This window comes from Gavia stellata, chromosome 33, assembly GCF_030936135.1.
Source record: "Gavia stellata isolate bGavSte3 chromosome 33, bGavSte3.hap2, whole genome shotgun sequence".
NCBI classification, from domain to species: domain Eukaryota; kingdom Metazoa; phylum Chordata; class Aves; order Gaviiformes; family Gaviidae; genus Gavia; species Gavia stellata.
Genome location: NC_082626.1, coordinates 1538669 through 1561977, shown reverse-complemented (window position 1 = coordinate 1561977; position 23309 = coordinate 1538669). Strand labels below are relative to the sequence as shown.

Here is a 23309-nt window from a genome sequence, read left to right as displayed (position 1 = left end):
GAAAAATAGAAAGGAGTGAGCTGGACAAGAAGGCGCCCGGGCATAGCCTTGAATGGAGATGTTCGGTTGGTTCCTGCATTCACCCTTCTCTCCTCTCCCTCTTTCCCACACTTACACGGGGTTTGCTAGAAGCAGCAAGCTGCCAATTGGTCTCTGGGGCAGACCTTATCTTCTTCTCTTCTGCTGTGTTTCAGACTTGCCTCCCTCCATCGCACCAAGATGACTTACTACTACCAGAACCAGTGTGAGGATGCCTGCTACTCTCCCTGCAACTACGGGACCGTGTACAGCTACCGGACCTACGACTGCGGGAGCCCCTGCAGCTACCAGGGCTATGGGGGTCTGTGCGGTTATCGGGACTGCTACCCCTCCTACAGCTCCCGCTACTGCTACCCCTACTCTTCTCGCTATACCCGTAGATACAGCTATGGGAGCTGCTACCCCTGCTACCCCTGCTAAACCCAACCATATAACAACCAGATAGGAAACGAAAGGCAAAATACTGACTTATGGCTCCTGTATGAATCTTACCTTTGCTAAGCTCCCATGTCAGCGACTGTGGTCAGGAATGGTCCTGAGTGCTTAGCATCTCTCTTCAATGTCTGCAGCTATTTCGAATAACCAGCTTTTAGGGTCAACTCTTCCTTCACAGCCTTTGTTGGTGGATATCCTGTGTATTTTGATGTGTAGCTTTGCAACAGGAGATGCAGACTGGAGCAGACGCCTCGTCTCGCTGTACGCTGCGCTGACTGCTCTGCTCTTCACCAAACACCATCATAGTCCCAAAAGCATCTGCTGCAAAGTGTAGTAACTCTTTAAAGAATGTATGAATCTCTGGATACTCCTATTCTGTACTACTACAAGCTGTAACTGCTGTATACAGTGCTTCTTACTCTCATTAAAAGATCTTGCATCGCAGTACTGCTTTCTGTTATATTTTTATGTTGTTTTTTTTTTATATTTGACTTTACTAATTATTTACCTGACACGTGGCAAAAAAGGAAGCACCAGCTTTTCAGATATGCAGTTTTAAGCATCCTGTAGAGTCTGAGGTGACTGAGGACATACTGAACACTTCAGTTTCTGTCTTCTCCAAGACAGTCCTGAAAACTCACCTCTGCCATGTCTTAACTCTGCCCTTCTGCCATCAAGCATGCCAAAACACTGGTTATTTCCAAAATACTATCTTAGAAATATGAAGATTTAGAAAATTAAATCAGTATTGCTGACTACATTCCAGCCCAAGTTATGCTACATTTGAGGACACAAAATGCACTGAGACACAAAATGCCAGACTCCCGAAGCTTTCTGCAGCTCTGAAATAGATACCTGATACAAGAACACATGGGAGCTCACACTCACCTCTTCCCAATGTGTATCAAGGTTTAAATATCGCCATTTCTCCACCAGAGGTTACTTTGTGCGGTTGACATCCTGCGCGTGAGCTGTGAGCTTAGTCCTTCCCGTCGCTGCCCTGGCCAGGCTGGCTTTTGGGCACGCATCCTGTAAACATCTGCCAGCCCTCGCCATCAGGAAAAGCTGTTTTACAAAGGAAGACGAGAAGCATGCAGATTCCAGATAAGACTTCGAGAGGAAGCCTCTTCTTCCCCGTAATTAACAGGAGGGCATGTGACAGGGAGGGAGAAGAGTTGCTTGAAGTAAAAGTGACTGTCATCTTGATGATGAAGGCATGAACCTACTGGGACGGTTCCCAGGCTGGAGCAATCTGGAGCCACAAGAAGACTGGGTTTTGGAAGTGATTTCCAACAGGAAATGTTTCTCCTCCCAGTCTGCAGGAGCTTCAGCACCGATCTGCATGTAGGAGGCAGAATTATGGACTTCGGTGCTGGCATTTCCCTGGTGGGTAGACCATCAGGGAAGGGATTGCTGTAGGGTTTCTTGTCTCATCCCATAAGTGCCAGGTGCAACCAATTCCCGGCAGAAGTGAGGTTCATGTGAATTTGCATCCACGTAAAAGCGGAGCATAGAAATGAAGCAGAACCTAGACACTTATTCAACAGGTTATTCAAGAGGTTGGCAGAGGAGACTGCAAAAGAGAAATCTGAAGAAAACAAGCCCACGAGTCCCTAGGTGAGCTGCCAAAAACATCTATCAAACCCTGCTTTGAAAATTCACCATTCTGGTCTACAGTAACACATGGGGTACTTCAGGAAAATTATTTCAGACAAATTACCTACTAAGAAAGGCTTTTCACGTTCTCTGTGCTGAATTGTTATATTAATTTCCTTTTCCTGAAAACGTTCTCATCTGATCTAACAATGTAAAAATGCAAATCAATGTTTCCCTCAACTGGTCATGAAGTGCAAATTCAGCATCTGAAGATATTCATTCTTTATTTTAAAGTAGCTCTGGTTTATGCATAAATTTGTTTTAAAAGTTTAAGAGAAGTTATCAGTTGATGCAGTATATCACAGACTTGCCTATTTCAGAGTAACACAAAGAAATTGGGAATGGTTTGTCTTTCAATTAGTTCAGTCTATTTTTTCACTTGTTCAAATGTTCAGATTTGGATTTTGTATATAATGCAAAGAACAATAAAAATATTTAAACTTATATGAAATACCCTTCATTTTTTCAAAAAAATGAAATTACTAGAATTTTTTCAATAAATATTGTCAGTCATAGCATGTTGTCAGAAGAAATAAGGAAAAGTGGATCACATCTCAAGAAATGATGAGGGTTTTTATGTACACACACAAACACACACAAATAACCCCTATTTGTATGTATTTAGAATTACATGTATTATTTCTGTATAATCTTATTACTGACATGATAGGAGATGAAATAACTATGTACTTGATAAAATAAAAGCTAAAGAGAAAATAGAAACATCCATCTTGAGAGAAAATATCAACATTTTTCACTAACTTTTTCAGAAGTTCTTTTTAATACACTTTTAAAATACTTGTGTTAGTTATGGTATAAACTCTACCACAGTACAGCTGGAAAAATAGATCAAATGGAGGAATAAGACAGGAAAAATCACTTGACAAATGAAGATGACAAAAAGCAATTGAAATCTTATCAGTACTAACACACTTAAACCTGCAATGTTCTCATGAGCCAGGGCTCTTAACTAAATGTCTTAATATATTCTCCTTTGTGAATTTGACTCCATCTTTCTGTTACTAGCAAATTTTTTTATAAATTGTATTTCCAGCTACTGACTGAATGCTACTGTGTGTCTTGAAGTCTATTCAGGGTACTTCCCTGTATTACTTTTGTTTGTAGGTACAGAAGTGCCTGCAATAGTGAATTCACACTTCCCAAGCGCAATTTCTGATTTTCAATATTTGAGACATCGAAATATTCTATTAATTTTGAGCAGTTAGGTAAGTTGGAAAAATCTCATGCACGCATTTAACTTTCCAGGACAATTAATGGCCATGTCTGTGCTCCTCAGCTGCTTGTGAGGGACCTGGCCTCAGCAGCCATGCAACAGGTTTCTTGGTCACTCAGAAATTATGATCTTCTGACCTGTGCAAATAGCAACAAAACTAAATTTTTTCGCACACGTCACAACTTCAATTAATATAATTGTTTTCTTCAGCGTCAAGGATCATTAGCCTATTCTCTTCTCCACGTGACGATGCAAAGCTCACGGGCTTCTTTCGTCTTAAAACTTTTTGGGTTATCCTTAGTTTTAATTATCAAATTGAGATACCAGAATGGACAAGAGAATGACAGATGCTCAGACTAGAGATGACTGAGAATCAAAATTCATATATTTGGAATATTTTTAACATATTAAACTTGTGTGTAACATGAATTATGTCAGCATTTCCTAGAGGAAAAAAAGAGTTCTGGACACTTACATATACCTAATATACATTTGAAAATAAAACCTAGTGCACCCTCTCTTCCTCACAGAATAAAAATTCCTACTGCTAGAGTAGCAGAGGAGGCAAAAATATTTTGTGCCACTTTTCTTTGCCTCCGACTTGTGCCTGTAAAACTCAGTTTTGCATTTGAGGAAAAATAGGTATTTTCTCCTCTCCTGAAATACTTTTATTCTATGCCTTTAATATTTCCTTTCAGCCTGGTTCACTAACAAAAAACAGGATATTTATAAAAGTTCAGCATTCATTTGGGTAACTGTTACATACACATACATATAGAAAAAGGAGGAAGGAAAAACTAGTCACGTAGTCTATACCTCGCCAATGCACCTGCTCATACAATAAAGAATTCTTTCAGAACATCACCAAAGCAAATGTAAATGAAGTTGTATAACATTGATGTTAGCAGAATATTTAGAAGTTAAAGTTATAAATATTATTTGACAGCAAATCTTATTGATGCTGGGTTTCAACCTCATCTAACTCTGGCTTCCCAAAGGAAGCAGAGCACAACACGCAAGAGCCTTCTTTTTTTTTTTCCTCAATAAATACCTCCTTGTATGACCTTTACTGCAGTGAGCCATTCCTCATTTGCATATTAAATGAGGATAATAACAGACATTCTAGAAGTGCTGAGCCTCGTCAGAATTCATGGTATCAATGCTCTTCCAAAACAGTCATTAGAGACTTACTTTAGCAATGTTTGTATTATTTAAATATTAATGGTTTGTTACTGAAAGGTGCCTCGATGTTGTATAATAAACATCAGAACGGGGAAGGGAACCCCAGACTAAGCAATGTTTCTCTTTATTCAAACTAAAGCATTACAGTCGTCATCCTCACATGGTGTAGGCTGGCAGAGATACAACCATATCCCACTGGGTAACACCACCATGGAAAATCAGAGAAGTGATTTCTCCTTTTCTGGCTTAGAAGAATCCCTTCTGCAGAGGGCGAAATGTTATACATTTCACCAGCCTTTTTATTCCGCTAAAGCCCATTGCAAAGCAAAGGACTTCGTAGGACACCTCACTGCTATCAGAGTCTCCAGCTACCCTCCCCAGCAAATGCTTCCCACCAGTCAGGAACGCATGGTCTCCATTCTACTGGTTTCCACAGCCTTCCTAAAAGACTGCTCTCCCCCTTTTCTCTACTGCAGTCCCTGTGGTAGACCAACAGGAAACCCAGATTTGTTCTGCGCTACCAGATCCTGCAGTGATACTTGCCCCTGTATTGTATATGCATATATGTATCTCATATATATACATACGATATATCATATGTGTGTGTGATATCACAAGACATTCATTCGAGCAACATTTTCTAAGAATTTCATCCAGAAAAAAAAGAGAGAAAAAAGAAATAAAATAGACCGTAAGTCCTAGACACACTGCTCAGATGTTCATTTAATTGATCCTGTGCCTTGGCCTGAACTTCTCATAGTGCGCATGCCAAATTATAGACAGTAGAAGAACCCAAAGGAATCAGTGGAATACCTGTCATTAATTGTGACGGAAATGAATCAAAATGGTTGGTAAAAGCCCTAAGCACATGGTATAATGCCTCTTTCCTCCTCAGGTATTTTACATCACCCCACAATGTGCAGTATCCACCTCCCTTGTAGGGGCAGAACATAAAGAAACATTCTACAGACTCCCCAGCTAGGCAGGCAGTGTAGCTGGAACTGTTCTGTGCATCCTCCAATTTCATTCCCAGTTGTCCTTCGGGTGAATTCCCAGAAATCCATTTGTCCTGGAGAGTTTTAAGACAAAAGAATCTCACAGGGTGTGATCACCATATGCTACCAGAGGAATTTGAAAATTGTCCTGAATGTGGAAGAAAACAATTACAGCAATTGGACTGGTGATGTACTTCCGAAATTTATTTTGTGACTAACAGGCAATGGAAGCACATGAAGAATTGCACTGACTTCCACAGGTCTAAGAAACCGTATAAAAGTGCTCACAACCCCACACTCCGCACATTGCTCCTCTTGGTTTACTCTCCTTGGTGAAGTCGGTAAGTTCAGATCCCATTCTCATAGAGATTCCTTTAACTTGGGAATAAGTCCTTTCGTAGCATTCTCTGATTCTTAACAACTGTAGAAGTATTTTATCCTGCATGCTTTTAATCTGTACAGTAAAAATAGTGGGGACATTGATGAATGAACATTCAGATGTCATTGGTAAGATGTGAAGCCTCATAAGAAGTTTTGTCTTCACATAAGAGAAAACAACAGCTCTACTTCTTTGGCTTTTTAAATGGAATAGAAATTTTCTTTTTTTACTTGGTGATACTGTAATTTTGGTTCATGGGCAGAATTGTATATTATGTAAAGTGGAAATGGCTTTTTGATGGAAAGATGTTGCAATAACGAATATGGACAGGTCACGTGAATTGCTTTAGTCTCTCTGAAGTCACTGGAGCAGCTCTGACCTGCAGCAATAGAGGATTTAAACCTTAGGTCTTCACTGTGCAGCGGAGAATTTTCAGTGTCCTTGCTAGAACGGGCACTAACAAAGCGTGTGAACCAGTGTTACACAGGAAAAGGAATAGTTTACATGCCAAGATGAACACCAGGCAAGGAGGCTGACTTTAATGAACTTGTCACGGTGTGTATGAATGCTTCTGAAAACTTTTGAAAATGCCTTGTAGGATTCAGCTCAGACATTAGGACACCTACACATGCATGTCCTGAGCCACAGACTAGCTATCAGGATTGATGCCAGCTGCCTGCGCTGGGAGCTTGGACACCAAACACTGACGATATACATTTGGATGTATATCTGCAAGCTGAATCTCCTGTATCCAAAGTCCAAAAATACAGGGTATTGTGTTCACTTTTAAGAGGAGAAGCTAAAGAATAAAAACTGTCTCTCACAGTCGAATCTAATGAGAAGGGAGCACAGAAAGGGGCTGGATAAAATAGAAGCCAAAATCACATCCAAAGACTGAGGGATTTGCTCAATATTTCTTTCCAAATCCACCATACTCATGCCACCAAGCCACCGCTGCTGCTGCTCCCTGCAAGCTGAGCCTACCCTGTACCTGCTGCTTTGTTTCAGGTTTGCCTGCCTCCCTCCACCCCGCCAAGATGTCTTGCTGCTACGGCTACCCATGCTACAGCGTGTGCTGCTCACCCTGCTACAGGAGCGTGTGCTGCTACCGGACCTACAGCTGCTGCAACCCCTGCAGCTACCGGACTCTGTGCAACTACCGGCGCAGGTATAGCTGTGGAGACTGCTGTAGCTATGGGACCACATGCACGACCCGATACTACTACCCTTCCTGCTGCAGTTACCGCTACCGGTGCTGCTACCCTTGTTGCTAAACCCAGCAGAAATATCCCTGCAACAAGAATCAACCCCGACCCGGCAAGCAAAGATGAACGGCTAATCTCAGAGGCAATGTTTACAGAAGCGCTGAGCCCCTGTTGACAGCAACAGAAGTTACTGAGAACGGGGAGCTTGACTGCGCTCTAAAATTTCTTGGCATTTGTATTTTTGTTGTGCTTTCTCTCTGCATCTTCCTGTCTTTCTCAACTGTGAGTTCTCTCTTCATAGTCTCCTGCATTTAAACCCCTTTACACCCCTTCAGCAACGGGAACAACGATCTGCAGTTCGTTTGAAGCTTCTTACAGTTGCTGCAGCGGTGTTAAAGGACTTCTGCAAAACTAGCTTTTGTGTCATCTGCATTTTCAATAACTACTGCCAGTAAGGTGCTGCAGTACTACGTAATGGAGAAGTGTTACAGCAGTCTCTCCTTTGATCTGCATTTACAAGTACCTAAAGGATGAACAACACAGCTTCAACAAAAAGGAATGTTCTGTAGAGCATAGTGCAATGACTCATCTTCTGTAGCTCTTTCCAGTATCCCAAAACTATAATCTGTCTGTATCTGTGTTAACTCCTTTTCTTATTGCATTAAATTTTTTCTGTGTGAAAACAAACTGGAGTTCCAGTTGTCTTCTTTCCTCTGTCCCTAGTTTACGTGAATATACTGAGAGTGGTGGCATCCTGAGGGACTTTCTGTCCCTAATGCTGGCAAAGCACTTCATACCCCTCCGCGTTCAGAGCAGCTGGTCCCAGTAAATATACTCTTTCCTTCCCTTCTACCCCACAGAAATTCAAGAAATGCCACAATTTCTCCCTTTCCTTTACTTAATTGAAACTACTACCAGATTTAAGGTTAATATATTTCAGCATAATAGGGCTGTAGTAGTCTTTATAATAATGTTTTAAAACAGAGCAGAATTAGTCCCAGGCCTCTATAGAGAGTTTATAAAAATGTTCAAGTGAGCAAAATATTGTCCTATTCCTGGAAACCAAATTTCAATGTTCTCGTTCCAGAGTCACAATTTCCTATCACATTCCAATTTAACAGACAAATTTCATTTCCAGCCAGTGGAACATAAGAAAAAAATAAAACCCAATACTAAAAGCAACAGGAAAAGTGTCCAGGAGGAAGCAATGGCTTTTCCTGTCTTGATGCTGGCCTTGAAAATGCAAAACACTGCCTTGATCTTCCACACAGACACCGGCTAGAACAAAACCCATTTCTACAGCTGTGGTTACAATAATTCACTAAATCCAGGGACTAAAATCTAGAAGACAGAATGAAAAATGGGTAGCTCTTATCTGCCAGCTGCCCCTGGCCAGGGAAGCAGTGAGAAAGTACCATCCTCTTCCTCCTCATGGAGCTGCAGCCTCTTGGTTGTAGAACCAGGAGGTTCCACAGCCTCTGCCCATAACGTTCAGTGGAAGGAAAAAAAACAAAGTCAGTAAAAATCAGTCGTGACTCTGCTTCCTTCCGAAATGTGGGCTCTGAGTATGCTTCCCTGAACTGACAGACAAACCCGCCCCGCTGCCATGCCTCAGAGGTGCTGGCCACTGGATATCCATTTCTCCTACCAAATTATTTACACTGCAAAGGGAAAATTCCTCCACTTCTCCATCAGGGAACCCCTAATCTTTCAACCCTGATCTTTCCAGGTCCCTTCCAACCTGGGCTGTTTAATGACTCTATGATAATATATAAAACACAAACTCCTTTCAAAATTAAAAACCTGATGAGTCCACACATTTACAGTTACCTATGACCTCCTCCATATCAGATCACAGCCAGTGATGGATGATGTCCTAATCACATCACATTTGCCCAACAGCAGCACTGAAGTATTTTAAATGAACCACTTATTTGGAATATACCAAGCAAAAGCCCAGAGTTGTAGAAACATGCATAACCAGAGATACAGCTGAAGTTTCTTGCAGCTACAAAAGTCCATGTTTCTCAGCTTGAGGATGGCAAGTCTCTACAAGCAAATACTTGAGTACACAAAGTTAATAACTTTGTCACCCAATCTGTGTGATGCTATTGATTTCAAGACATTTAAGAAATGCAAGTGAAAAATAAAACCAGAAAAACTGTATTGATGCAGCATATTTTTTAATATGAGTGAAAGGCAGATATACTTTTAAAGACATACAGAACTGAAAGACTACATTCCCAAAGACATATTACACCCTGCCTATACCATTCATTCAGAGTTAATGTTTTGTACATCATTGCAACAAACATAAAAGCCAGCTGACAAAGAACTAAAGAACTGCAGTGTCAAGGAGAAATGAGAGGAGAGTTTGGGTGGCAAGAGAGCAAGCAGACACAGAACAGAACAAAGATAAATTATCACAAGCACTTCAACAGCAGCGCAGAGCACTCAAAGCCTCCATGGAGGGGGGCTGCTGTCACCAGGGCTCTGCACATCAGGGACTGCTGCTGCCAAGATTCGCCATCAATCCGTGCTTGCCGGGCCTGGGTTGATCTTCATTTCAGGGATGTTCCCGCTGGGTTTAGCAGGCGTAGCAGCTCCCGTAGCCGAACCTTTGGCCATATCGTGAACCGAAGGGGTAGCCGTAGCGGCCGGAGTAAAAGCCTGGGTAGCCATAGCAGTCCCCAGAGCCATAGAAGCCCCTATAGCCACCATACAGACCCCCGTAGCCATAGTAGTCCCCAGAGCCATAAATGCCCCGGTAACCATACAGACCGCCATAGCCGTACCGGTCCCCAAAGCCGTAGAGGCCCCGGTAGCCGTAGAGGCCCCCATAGCCCCGGTAGCCACAGGGGCTCCCGCAGTCGTAGCCCCGGTAGCCATACAGGCTCCCGTAATTGCAGGGAGAATAGCAGTCATCCTCACACTGGCTTTGGAGGAAAGTCATCTTTCTGCAATGGAGGCAAACCTGAAACGCAGCAGCAGGAAGGAAAGGAAAAGTAATAAATACTTCTGTAGTATTGTTCCACAGTAACAGTCTCAGAGCCCAAAGATTTCTTCAATGGCCCCGTGAGACCAAGGACAGAAGCAAAATTAGGACCAAACTCTTCAGCTCCTTATTACATCCCATTTCTATCATTTTCTCATTTACCCACTGTTTTTAAACCATTTTATTTCTTTTCTCACTTACTGAGATTGGTGAAAGCACTGACTGTGGAATACACCTGTTGCAGATCAAAACCTCCTTGCTGCGGTTTCAGGATTTTTCTTAGAGAATATTGTTAGGAGTTAACAATCCTAAATTTATTTTAGGATATCAGCTTTGCATAGAGCTCTACATTCCCAAATCATTCAAGAAATTCATCAAGAAAGCTTGAAGTGTCTGATGTTTGCCGTGACAACACACTTCAGCTTTTGGGTCCGTTGCTCCAAGTCCCATTTCAGTAATTTACACCAATTTCGAACTGGCATCTGGAAATGCTGACAGCACATGCAAGAAACTACGGAGCGTTAGCACATATGAGATCATCTGCTGTCTTGCCAAACCTGAAGACCTCTCTTAAAATAAAACAGAAGATTTATGGAAGAACCCACTGAGGGCCACAGTGGGGAAACCCTTCTCTAGCTCTGCTGGAGGCAGCTCCGCGGACCTAGTAGCCAGCGGTCCTTATCAGGGAGCCAGATACCCCAGGTAGCAACAGGACCAGGAAAGTTTCAGCCCCAGCTTTATAACTTGAACCTGCCAGTTCCTGCAAGGCAGTAAGCACAGGTACAAGGTACAGAGAAATCTTAAAATTTCAGAGAAGCCCCAATCCTAGCATAAATTACTAAACCGAAATTTCTAATCCTTATGAGGAGACTAAATGGAGAAAAGGCTTACCGAGTTCACCGGGAGGAGGAAGGCAAGAGAGCTGATGAGGAGCCTAGAGCTCTGAGCCCTTTTTATACTGTTTTTGTGCCCGCCTGGCTTATCTAAGACGCCCTGAGTATTCAAAAGGTTTGTAGCCTTATTGGTTGGAAAACAAATTTGCCTCTACACGTCATATCTTCAATTAATATAATTTTCTTCATTGTTTGGGATTATTAGTGTGTTCCCAGCCTCCCATGTCACATATATTACAGGTTTCTTTCATCTTAAAATTTTCTGGGCCAACTGCATTCCTGATACCATTTTATTGTCTTCACTGTCAAAACTGAAGTTTATTTTTATGTAATACAAAAGCATTTATAAGTTCCCAAAGCTGTTGGAGGGAGAGAAATTTTCAGCAAAAAAGGAAAACCTTCCCACATGTTTGAAAATATCTGTTGTTCACCAGAAACTCTGATGCACCATGGCACAGTCTTCCTTTTTAAAGGAAATGTAAACATATATTTAGGTATTTTATATCAAACTACATTGCAACTTCAGGAAACAAGACCAGCACGAACTACAAATAAATCTTAATTGCATTCCTCTAAAGTGTTCACGGTGAATAAAAGTCATGCTGCTGCATGAGCAGAAAGAATGTTTTCAACAGAAATACGACTACGGCAGTTTAGTTCACTAGAGGGCTTGACCGCAAGTTCAGCAGAACAAAGTGGAGAATACAAGTAGGAACTTGGTCTGGAAAATAAGAAGTGATAAGGATTTTGTGAGATGTACGAAATGCTATTTTCCAAGGAACCATATTAACAATTTCTTCGCAAAGAATCAACCACATGTATCAAATACGGTATGATAGTGAGGAATGTTGGAGTTTACTGCAGAACTCCTTGTATGACCTTCACCTAATTTCTAGCATTAATTTGAATATAAAATAAGGGTAATAATGAGCAAGCAGGATGTTAAGGCTTCCTCAGAATTTTGAATACCAAAGCACTTCATAAACACTCATTAATGTTTTCAATTTGCAAAGTGTTGCAGTATTTAAATATTAATAGTTTGTCACCAAAAGACACCCCCAGATTTAATAATATGGTCACTTACAAGACACATTAAGGTCTCTTGTTTTTAAGTCCTAATAAGGCAATGCATTATATGTTTTATGAAAGTCAAAAACTATAAAAAATCTCTTCTAAAAATAGGAAGAAGTATCTGGGAACATTCATAAGGCAGCTGAAAAATTTCTTCAAAATCACTGTTGTAGAACCTGAGACAAAAAAAATCAAACAAAGCTGCTGGCAAAAGATCCCCCCAATATCACTGGGCAGCATATACAGGTCACGATGATGCTAAAGAGAAGTGCTACTACATTTCGGCACACCAAAGACAAGCCTAATTCTTTTCTACCCTACGCGTTGCACCACAGATGCAAAAACCAAGTGAATGGAGCACCTACAAGCAGATTGCGCAACCAGTAATGGTCTAAACATCTCCCAAAATTATTCCTATCCATCCAACTACAAAGAATTCCATGCAATTTTACTAGAAATATGCTGAGCCCATTTCTTCTTGTTTTAAGATGAAAGAAATTCTAAAGGTATTACACGTCTGTCATAACATCAAACTTTAGAAATATGAAAATCACTGACTCCAATTACATCAATTGAAGGAATAATGCACACAACAAGATATGTTATATAACTAACACCTAAGTTTAAGAAGGTATATATACGGACCTGCAACTCCGAAATTTTATTCACTTCTCTCGAGCTACTTCCCTCGGTGAACCAAGTAAGTCAATAGTGACTCTACTCTCTTTCTGATATAAGTATATTTCCGTGTATATATGTCTATATGTTTGTCTGTATAAATATTTGTGTGTGTGCGTGTGGACATATATATATATATAAAAAAGGCACCGGTGTGTACGTATATATGACATACGGAACGTGTGTCTGTGTAGGCATACAGACGTTCTGTAAGCAATTTTTTGTCATTTTGGAGCTAATTGCAAATATAAAATTCTCTGCAACATTAAGAAATTCCTTCACTGAAACTTTTTAGCTCTTCCTGTGCTTACTCAATAGTAGGCTTTAAAGCACTGAAAATTTGAAGTTTACTGCCACAATTTTGAAGTCATAAGTAATTTCCAATTTCAGATTATTTTCATTAAGTGTTGGGAATTCAAACCCCTAGATTTGGAACTTTAAGTAGATATCCTGGAAGGAAATTCCTCCATTTCATTGCATTCTTTGAGTTTATCCCAGGTTGAGGGAGATAAGGGGATGCATGTGACAGGCTGTTGGTCTCATCTCAAATAAGCATCAGTATCTGAACTGGCATATTTTTCTTTAATTTATTTAAATTTCTCTAACTTCTGGGGTGGGACAGTTCAGTTCTCAGTTGGTAAAAAACATTTTCACAGTCAGCCATTTTCAAAAGTTGAGGGGGAAAAAAAATAGAAAAGTTGTTTGGGATTCAGGAAATTAGAAAAATAAATGAGATGGTTAAGAAGATGAAAAAGATCTGCAGGAGGGAGCAAGTTGCATTTCCTCAGCTCTGTCCAAGCTCTGAGCCTTTCCTCCTGCTGTCAGCAGCCCATAAACTCACCTCATTTCTGGGTGTGTTTCAGGTTTACCTGCATCAACCAACGATGACTTTCTACAGGGACCTCTATGATGATGGGTGCTACTCACCATTTGGCTATGAAGACCTCTATGGTTTTGGAGGCCTGAATGGCTACCGATTTGGGAGCCCATATGGCTACTACCGTGACCAGTACCGATATGGGAGCCCATATGGCTACAGAAGCTTTGGGAGCCTCTATGGGAACAGAGGCTTGATTGGTTATGGGGGCTATTATGGGTACGGGGACTTGTACGGATTCGGGTACGGGTACCCCTTCTTTTCTCGTTTTGGCAACAGATACAGCTATTGAAACTGCTATCTGTGCTGAACCAGCAGAAATAGCAACCAAGAAATGAAATGCAGGACATGGATTCATGGCTAAGGTTATGGTGCTGAGAAACGCCAAGCACCCATGCCTCTGGCTGAGTTCAGTGGGACATGTGGGTGCCAGGCTGTCTAAGACTACCCCATACCTAACTCTCTCTAGTATCTCCTGTTTCTTCAACTATTACTCTAAAGGGCAACTTGAATTACAGCAAGTACTGAGGCATCATCACAGCATGTTGGAGTAAAGCAAGACTTTCAGGTGTGAGTAAAGTGCCTTTTAAGTTAATTCACAGCCATTTTGCATTGCCATAGTCATATGAGTTTCTGCAACTGCCATGAACAAGTCCACTTTGCTCAGCTATAAACTTCACCGAAGATGACATCTAGTAGAGAAGCTCCTGTTACATATCCATGCTGTGCCTCATCTAGCACTGAACATGATTTACAAGCAACTCTGTGAGCAAGAAGCATGTCTGGACTGTCAAACTCCACTGTTTCCACAAGGAGAGCGCGTCATCCAGCATCGGACACACTCTACTTGCTGAAGACCCTTTTGTAAAACTGCAAACTTATTCTTTCTGTTACTCACTGTTTCTCATTTTCATTAAAATTACTCTGCTTAATATTATCAGGTATCCAGTCTTCTCCTTTTGTCTGTGCTCATACGCCACTGTAACCAACCATATAATAAGAAGGAGGTCTAGACTCCAGATGTTAGAGAGTATCACCACATCTCCATCTGAAATGCTCCAGCCCCGACTTGTTTCCCAGAGTAAGAAGTTGTTCTGACTTATTTTAACTAACCTGTGACCCTGGGTTTACACCAATAATTCTCCAGAAAAGGGCATCACCAAACGCACACACTCCTGGAGCAAGCTGGGCTTTGTGCTTGAAAAATAACTTTCAAAAGCAAGAGACTGAGTGGAAGTCTCGTGGTCTGCCAAGGAAAGATAGCAATGACGCTCAAGGTTAAAGGCATCTAAGAGAAAAGACCAAGCCATGACCATCTGCTGGAGACATCATCTCCTTTGCAAACTGAACAGCCAGGTTATTCAGGGAGTTCCTGTCAGCCTCCACCACGTCACCTTAGGAGATTGAGTAGTCTTGATTTAGATTTGTAATATCAACGATTATAATCTGGCACAGAACAAGGTGGTTCAACAAGCATAGCCTAGACAAAGCTGCATGGATCCCATGCAAGCCCAGTTATACATCAAAGACATCACCAGGAGTCAAAAAACTTCTTGCAGAAGTGACTGTGAGGGGCTACTTCTGGGCTGATTTTCAAGAGAAACCCTACATGGCTACCCCTTCTCTTCTCATGGTGGCCACCTGCACAAGCATTTCTGCGTTCCTCAGCTGACAGGGCAAAGTGGAGGAAAGGGTCAAGAAAATAACTAGCGGAGCAGATTGGGGAACAACTTTCATGGGCAGAAAAACAGCAATAGTTAGCAGAATGGTCCCTGAGCTGTAAATGCTATTCCTCCAGGCCAAAGTCCATTTATTTACATCCATTGCTTTCCCTTAAACCATTTGAACTTGAACTGGACCCTAGTAGATGAGCCCCACAGATCCATTCTCTTGCCCAGGAACAAGCAGCCACAGCCAAGAGATGGGTCTGGTCTGCTGCCTTGCTGCCCGGAGCTCACCTCTGTGTCCTAGTTTGAGCGAGACAGAGACAGATCAGGATGCCCCAGGAAGAGGGTAAGAGCAGCAATCTCCACCCTAGCCTCCTAGCAGGGCACGTCAGCAGTAAATCAGTACAACCCTTTGAAACTGGAAAAGCTATTAAGACATATTCTGTAATCCTTCTGTTAGCTGCTGTCAGCAGCAAAAAGGGCTGGGTTCCCCAGGGAAAAACATTAAGAAATGGTAGAGTCTCCCACCACAATAAATTCAGCTTTTCTCCCTCGGATGCCCTCTGGCACGCACGGCTTTTCCCACCTGCACGTACAGCGCAGAAGGGCTTCCAGAGAGATGCACAGGAAGAGAGACAGAATAAAACACTGAAAGCCAAAGACTTAGGTATAATTCTCAGCCTGCCCAGGCTCCTTTGGCCCCAACTTAACATCAGGTCCCTGCCCACATTTGCCAACGCAGCAGTATTTATGATGTTTCTTCCCTTCACCACGTCCCACTCAGCTTATTAACAGTGGCGCTATCACTTCTGACGGCGGGTGCAATCACCACCCGATGCCTGGGGAAAACGGCCCCCAGGCTGTAATTGCTTGGCAACCCCAGCCTTCCCAGACCTGTCACCTGCCTCCGCCACACTGTCTCGGAGCCTCCTGGGCACCACCTCACTTCCCTTTTTGCTTTGAAGATGCCACTGCTCTAGCTGAGACTCCAGCTCTGGGCACAGCACCGGGGCACGATGCACCTCCTGCTGCCTCCCAGCTAAGCAACCTCAGCCCTGCCTTGCTCTCTCCCCGCTCCAGGGCGCAGCTGGGATCTCCTGCCCTGCTGCAGGTCAGCCTTATACAAACGCTGCAGCCCAACCACCACACAAGGAGGGAAACCAATTTCTCACCCCAGTTGCCCCTACCACAGGGCTCTCAGCCTTTAGTTAACAGGGACAGGATCATTTTATTACCTATTCATTCAAGAACACTAGGGTGACTCAAAAAGTCCCAAATCATTGTAGAATGGGGGTCCAGACCATTCCCTAAACCCCTGAGCATCAGTCAATGCTCATTTCCCATGGATCCATCCTAACATCTCAGGAAGCTCCGAGTTTCTCATACACCTGCTCAGGGGTGTGTGAGGAGCATTTTCCCTGTTTCATAAGGTTTTATGCCCTAAGGCTTAAGAAAAGTTGGATGATTAGAGGAACTTTGTGCCTGCCTATGAGATATTATCATAATAGATGACAGATCACTAATTTAGCTAACAGAAAGCTAACTCCTGTAATTTCATTTAAACCTCTGAATGCCAGTCTGAAGCAGGATATATTTACTGCATGCATGTGGGAAATTACTAATTTAAACGCACCTTGTGAACAACCCACACATGAGGCATGCTGCAGGACATGCCTACAGCACAAAAGTTCACTGCAAGAGCAAGAATCATTTTTAGAGAGTAAACTTATCCCAAAGGAGAAAATGGCCCCTGATTATTGCACAACCTGGACTAGAACATTTTCAAAATATTTCTTGAAGAGTGCAATATTACAACAAAACCTTTTAAGACAAAAGAAAGTGGACCATTGTGTAGGAAAAATGGCCTTACTGGAAGCAACAAGAGAAATGAGCAACATTTCAAAATTCACCATACTTAGATGAATACTCTTATCCCACAATGCAATAACAAACCCAAGAGACATTAACAAATGCTTCTACTATCTTAAGATGACATTGGTATTCTCTTAGTAAGATACTTGATATCTTTAGTCCTTGGAGCATTTCACATGAGTAGCTTTTATATCCAAATGAACAAAAAGGTGTATTATAACTAGTTCCATAGAAATCCACTGGCAAAATTTCCTAATTTTACTGACAGTTGGTGTTTTGTGGTAACTGCAAGTCTCAACTTAATACATGGCAAGTGCAACTTGAGAGGCCTCAGTAATAAACTTCAGTTCATTTCCAAATACACCATTAGCATAACAATAAAGATGCCTTCATGTGGCTTTTGAGGTTTGGGGGATTTCTCTTTTGCAGGGAAGGATTTATGTGGTTGGTGAGAATCTGGTTTAATCACCTTGTCTAAGGTTCACCAACAGTCAATTACACACTATTACAATGCCTGGTCAACTTGGCCTTCCTTACACATAAGGATAATAATTCTCCAAAGAGTGACTACCATGGAATAATCTGGCATTCTCATGTCAGCTTGCGATACTGAATTATACTGTTTCTGTAACAAAGTATTAACACGCTACACAACATTTCAAACATACAGCAGCATGGAAAGCTTGTAAGATATTTATTATCGATATATTCCTGAAGAAATTCAAAATTCCATGAATGAACATCACCACCCATTTTCACATGCGCAGGTTACATTGTTGTAAAATATTGAGCAGGGCAGTAGAGCCAGAAATTTAATTTCTGCACTCAAAAATAGCTGCTCTTATGTAACACTTGGCTTCAGATTCTTCTTAGTAATACCAGCTTCTCCATGCACCTCTGCTCTGACGCATTCTAATGCTGCCTAGACGGGGAGGTTGAGCCTGAGGACACCAGGTAACACACACTGTGCCAGAAAAGCCAATATTGAGGAAAGAGCTCCACAGAGCTGAGCAAGTCCAGGAACAATGAAAGCAAAGGTGTGGGCAGCAGTTTCATGAAGGGACAGCTACAGCATAGAGGTTGCTGTGGAAAGGAGATGCACCCACATAACCCACTGCCAAATCTCTCAGGAATATCATTGTCCTGAAGCAGACCGATAAGACCAGTTGGTGCAGCTGAATTAGGAGGAGCAGAGGGGAACACACACAGACATGCACACAGGCATAGAGGCCAATAACATGTTGCAATGTCATGTTTAATGAGAAAGAAGCAGATCATACAGAGGCAGGATTATATAGTACAGATTACAAATTGCCCACAACCTGTGGTTTGATGCAAGATGATTCATGTAATAACTGATGTTGCTTCCCTGTTGCAGCTCTGTGTTGATACTCAGCCCTGATCATAGCAAGACACATACAGCACAGAAACAGAGCATAGGCTGCTTGACTCCACGATCTTTTTTTTTTTTTTTTACACATCATTAGCCACAGAAAGAGCCTACAAAGGGGTCTAAAATGGGTGTCATACCAGATCCCTTTACATTGCCACAATGATACCTACAAGCCCCCAGAGAATTAGCAATATAGTCCATAGCATCAAGATCAGAGGACTTGGAAAGATAGGAAGCCATTAGTAAAAGAAAATCTGGAAGGGTAAACCGAGAAGGATGTAAATGGATTTTTCAGAAGATCTGAGCACCTACAGATGCATGTAATGGCAGCCCCAAATGCTCAACCCTTCCTAAATGCTGTGCTCTGGAGCTTCAGCCACATATCTACATCCTGCTCGTCATCTCCTGGATGTCCTTCTTTCAGCAGCAGCTCTCACTAGGTTTAGCATGGTCTACAGCTTCCAATAGGATATCCCCGTCCCCATCTGGCACCACCATAAACATGCGAGCCCCCAGGAGCACGGGCAGCACTGAAGCCAGTTCCAACTTCAGGTGCTCCTGCAGATCCCACGACGCTCTGCTGTGGGAAGGTGCTGAGGATCGGTCCAGGGAAGGTCACAACCACCGGCGGAGGGTAGATCACCACCCTGGAGTCAGGACACTGCCGCACACAGGGCTCGTTGTAGCTGTCAGCAATGGGCTGTGGCACAGCCACCCCACACGGGGAGGCACTGCCATCAGTGCACGGGCTTAAAGAGTGCACCATTTCAGGGATGGTTAATCTGAAGCACAAGGGAAGAGTATAAAGATAAGGCACACATTCTTATAAGTTCCTCAAACATTATAATAAAAGACTACCAACAGGCTAGGGGGAAAGGCAGAATTTGCATAGCTCAGTTCCTAGAAGACACCTCTAAATCTTGTATTGAACACAATAACATCTGGAAATGAGTTTTCATGAGAAATTAATTGGAGCTTGTCATCCAGATCTGCATTTATCAAAACCAATAGCTGAACAGTCACCAATGTATTAATTTACATCAAGAAAGCTTCAGACTGGTGGCAGAATATTTGCACGATTGACCCTGACTTAAAACTACAAAGGTTTTGTTAGAAAGAGAAATTCAGATGCAACTTACCTACTTCACAAGAGAAATAAGACAAGAGAAATGGTCATACAAGATCTGATGTTGAGCACTTTTATACTCACCCTTAGACTGCCCAAAACGTGAATCACTTAACATGCATAACATCCTAATCAATTACTAAACACATTTCTTTCAAGACTTAACTTTGTTAATGAATGTCAATTGTTTTAAATAAATCACTCATTGTAATTATTAGTTTGTCCTTCTACCCCCTATGACCCATACTTTACTGCCTTCCAGTCTCTGCTATTTCAAAACTTTATATAGAGGGGATACTCTGCCTTTGCATGTTGGAGAAAGCCAAAATGTTTATAAGGTTCATGCTTGATGTCCTCCATGAATGGACTTGTTCCTGGGTAGGTGGTAAAGAGCCATTTGCTTGGAAGAAAACATGCTGGGCTCAGCCCAGGAAGAGTTGCAAAAGTGAGGGATAACCTGTGTTCTTGGCCTAGGGGTAGCCAGGTTCATGGTTCTGTGATGAAATTAGGCTAATACAAAGTCTGGTCAAAGCTCTGGCACACTGCAGAAATCCTGAATTTTATATATATTTTTATAGAGTTATATATCCAGATAAGTCAGTGCAGCTCTTCCACACCAAACATGTATTTCTTCAAACACGCAAGCTTTAACAATAAAAAAGGAAAAAAGGGTAAGGCCATATCTTATATTAAATTAAATGTCCCATACTGTGAAGCTATAAATCGTGACTTACTAGGGGAATGACAAAAAGACAATAAATAGGGTGTGGCTTAGGCAGGACTTTGTCAGGCATTTTTTCCAACGAGTCGCTTCTTCAATAAAAAGGCATCTAAAGCAATTACAATAATAATGCATGTTGCACATATAGAACGACAAGTGGAAGATGCCTTTTGGAATCCCAGTTGCTGATGAATTGCAACTGCCAGTGTGGGGTTATCATCCATGTTAAACAGCAACATGAGGAGGAGGCTTTCTGCCACTCAGCAGTAGTCAGCAACAGCTGCCAAGGATGGCAATGGCACATGCCATACCAACACTCCCACCGGGCCATAGCGGGTAGCAACTTGTCCATTCTGATTTAACTAAGATGCAGTTTAAAAACAAAGATATTTTGCTACTTCTGTAGTAATATAGAGGAGTTGTTTGGGCTGTTCTACTATGGTAAACCCCACCTCAAAGCCATCTCCCTTTCTCCCAGCAGCAGCATGTTCTTGCAAGGAAAAGCCTTCCTGTGGTGGAGTTAGAGGTGGATGTGGTGACACTGCAGAGCAAAGTTCCCTCCTTCCAAGGAACCTCGGGAAAACATCTTCTATATCATCAGATGGGCAGCAAAATAACTTTGAAGGGCAGGACTAGACCTCATTGCATTATATGCTATTGTGGAGTGGAAACCTCAATCAAGATTTCCACAACAATGGGAAATGTCTGGGATGGTTTCCTACTGTAATTGCATGCTGAGATTTACCTTCATATGTCATCCTCAAATGTTATGACACTAAGATACTTGTAATTCCTTTAGAAAATTGGCTCTGCCTTTTCTATAATTGAAGATAACCATGTGAATTGCAACATACATCTTTATCTCAGCTTAGGTTGCATAGCAATTTATCCCTAAAGTAATTCCTCATAAAAACATTGGAATTAAATATCTAATTACTATTTTCACGTTAGCCAACTGAAGATAAAACTAAATGTTAAGTCTTATTTTAGAAATGTATTAATAATTCTGTCTTGAAAAGTCAACATCTTCAGTCCAATGTGAGAGGAATCCACGCTGCTGGGACTTGTTTCCTTCTCTGCTGCAGACTGCTTGGGGTTAATACCACTGCAGGGTCCATTTATCTGAACATAAAGGTTAACAACACCAACAGTAGGCATGCCAATGCTTCCTGAAAGCATTTTCAAAGCACATTGTAAAAGCTCATTAGTGTTCTATGCAACTGATTTGTCATATGTACTCTTTTAAACAAGAGTATTACAACTGCCAGCTCAAGCACTGCCAGAGAAGACAAGGAAATAAGTGATGAGTCAACCAGTGAACCATAGTCAAAACTCAGTACCTAAACAGTGCGTCCATAAGGGAGTAATGCAACAGAACACTGCACATGTCAGCTCAATTTCCCAGTTAAAACAAGCTTAAGAATAAAATTCCAGCACCTTAAAAACTAAATATACTAAAACACAAAAATCATCATCTTTGTGTCCATCAGGAGACAGGAAAAGCACCTGAGCTGCTGACAAGCCATCAACACCTTCAAGCCCTCAAAGTGCTGACAGGACACATTTATTCCATATCTAACTGAACTGGTAAGATTCTTCAAAAGACTTTAATAGCCCTTTATCTGTCAGGCTGTGCAGGAAAGATGCGTAAAACCATAAAGGACCAAGCTAGAGCTCACTGCAAGAGCAGGGAGCTCTCTGAAGACATCCATTTGATTACACTGTTCAAAAGGATCAGACAGGTATCAAGAATCAAATCCATCCGGGAGACCAGTGAAGCAGCACAACAAATAGATCAGATTTATGAAGTTTAAGACTCCAAAAATGTGTGTGGTTTAGTGTGCACACCACAGCAGGTGAGGCAGGAACCTTAGAAATAATTACATCAATTACACATTGGCTTTGGCTAATGAGGACTTCGTGCCCCAAAAGGTGTCCTCTCCACCAGGCTGACTGGGAAAGGCAATCTGAGGCCCAGAACTTCATCATTTCTCTTGGTTTCTCCTCCTCAAACCAGGTATGTGTGATCAGCTCATCTGCTTCATAACTACCATAATACAGCTAAATAGACTGTAACCTTGAGACACTTAGCACATTTAATTTCATAATAAATAATACAGACAGGAGAAGCCACCGAGGTTTTTCCCACTTTGTCTTAAAGTCAGCAATACCATAAAGTCTGTGAAGAACAGCAGTTGCAGGGGGAACTGAGCTTGTTTGTGACTATGAAAGTGTGGAATGAGTAGTTTGTAATTTTTAGAAGCAAAACCTACTGAAACCCTGGAATTACATTTATCTTTGTTTGCTTTACTTCAGACAGCAGTTGTGCACTCCAGTTTCCCTTTGCATTAAAAGATTGCATTTTACTGTTGCATTTCATGTTTTGTTTCTCTCAAGGGAAAACAGCTTTCTTATGAACAAGGCTGTAGATATCCCATGAGTAAAAGTCCAGAGCTATTCTACTTCTAAATGACCAGCCATGCAGCTTGATGCCCAGCTTACAAAAACACAGGACAGGCTTGGAGGTGTCCTGCAAACATCCCAAAGACAGCCTTGATTCCTGCTCTCCGCTACACAGAACAACTCCAAAACTGTTGCCCTATACACTTAACCAAACCTATCACTTACTGCTGGCCCAGCCTCAAACCACCCAGCATCACTACATTATTCTGCAGAGAATGACACACTTTCCCATAACTTAGCCTTCCATTAGGTGCTTTGAATTTTATAGATGTAAACAGCTACAGCGACCAACATGCTTTGAAGAAAGCCAGTGCTGGGCTCAGCATCACAAGAAGGTTTGTAACTGCTTCCAGCAAATGGGAAATGGGGAATTTCCCACCCAGACATATCCTCCACTACACAGCACACCACTACAAGGGGCTCTCAAT

At 41.9% G+C, this 23309-nt stretch overlaps 2 protein-coding genes across 2 annotated transcripts; one reads left to right on the top strand and one right to left on the bottom strand.

The window, feature by feature from the left end:
• Nucleotides 1-9712: 9712 nt before the first annotated feature.
• Nucleotides 9713-10078, bottom strand: LOC132319990 (keratin-associated protein 21-1-like). The gene has a single exon (XM_059832082.1). The coding sequence runs from the start codon at nucleotides 10076-10078 to the stop codon at nucleotides 9713-9715; it is 366 nt and encodes a 121-aa protein (XP_059688065.1).
• Nucleotides 10079-13646: 3568 nt separating this feature from the next.
• On the top strand, nucleotides 13647-13931 carry LOC132320149 (scale keratin-like). Its single transcript, XM_059832385.1, has one exon. The coding sequence runs from the start codon at nucleotides 13647-13649 to the stop codon at nucleotides 13929-13931; it is 285 nt and encodes a 94-aa protein (XP_059688368.1).
• The last annotated feature ends 9378 nt before the right edge of the window (nucleotides 13932-23309 follow it).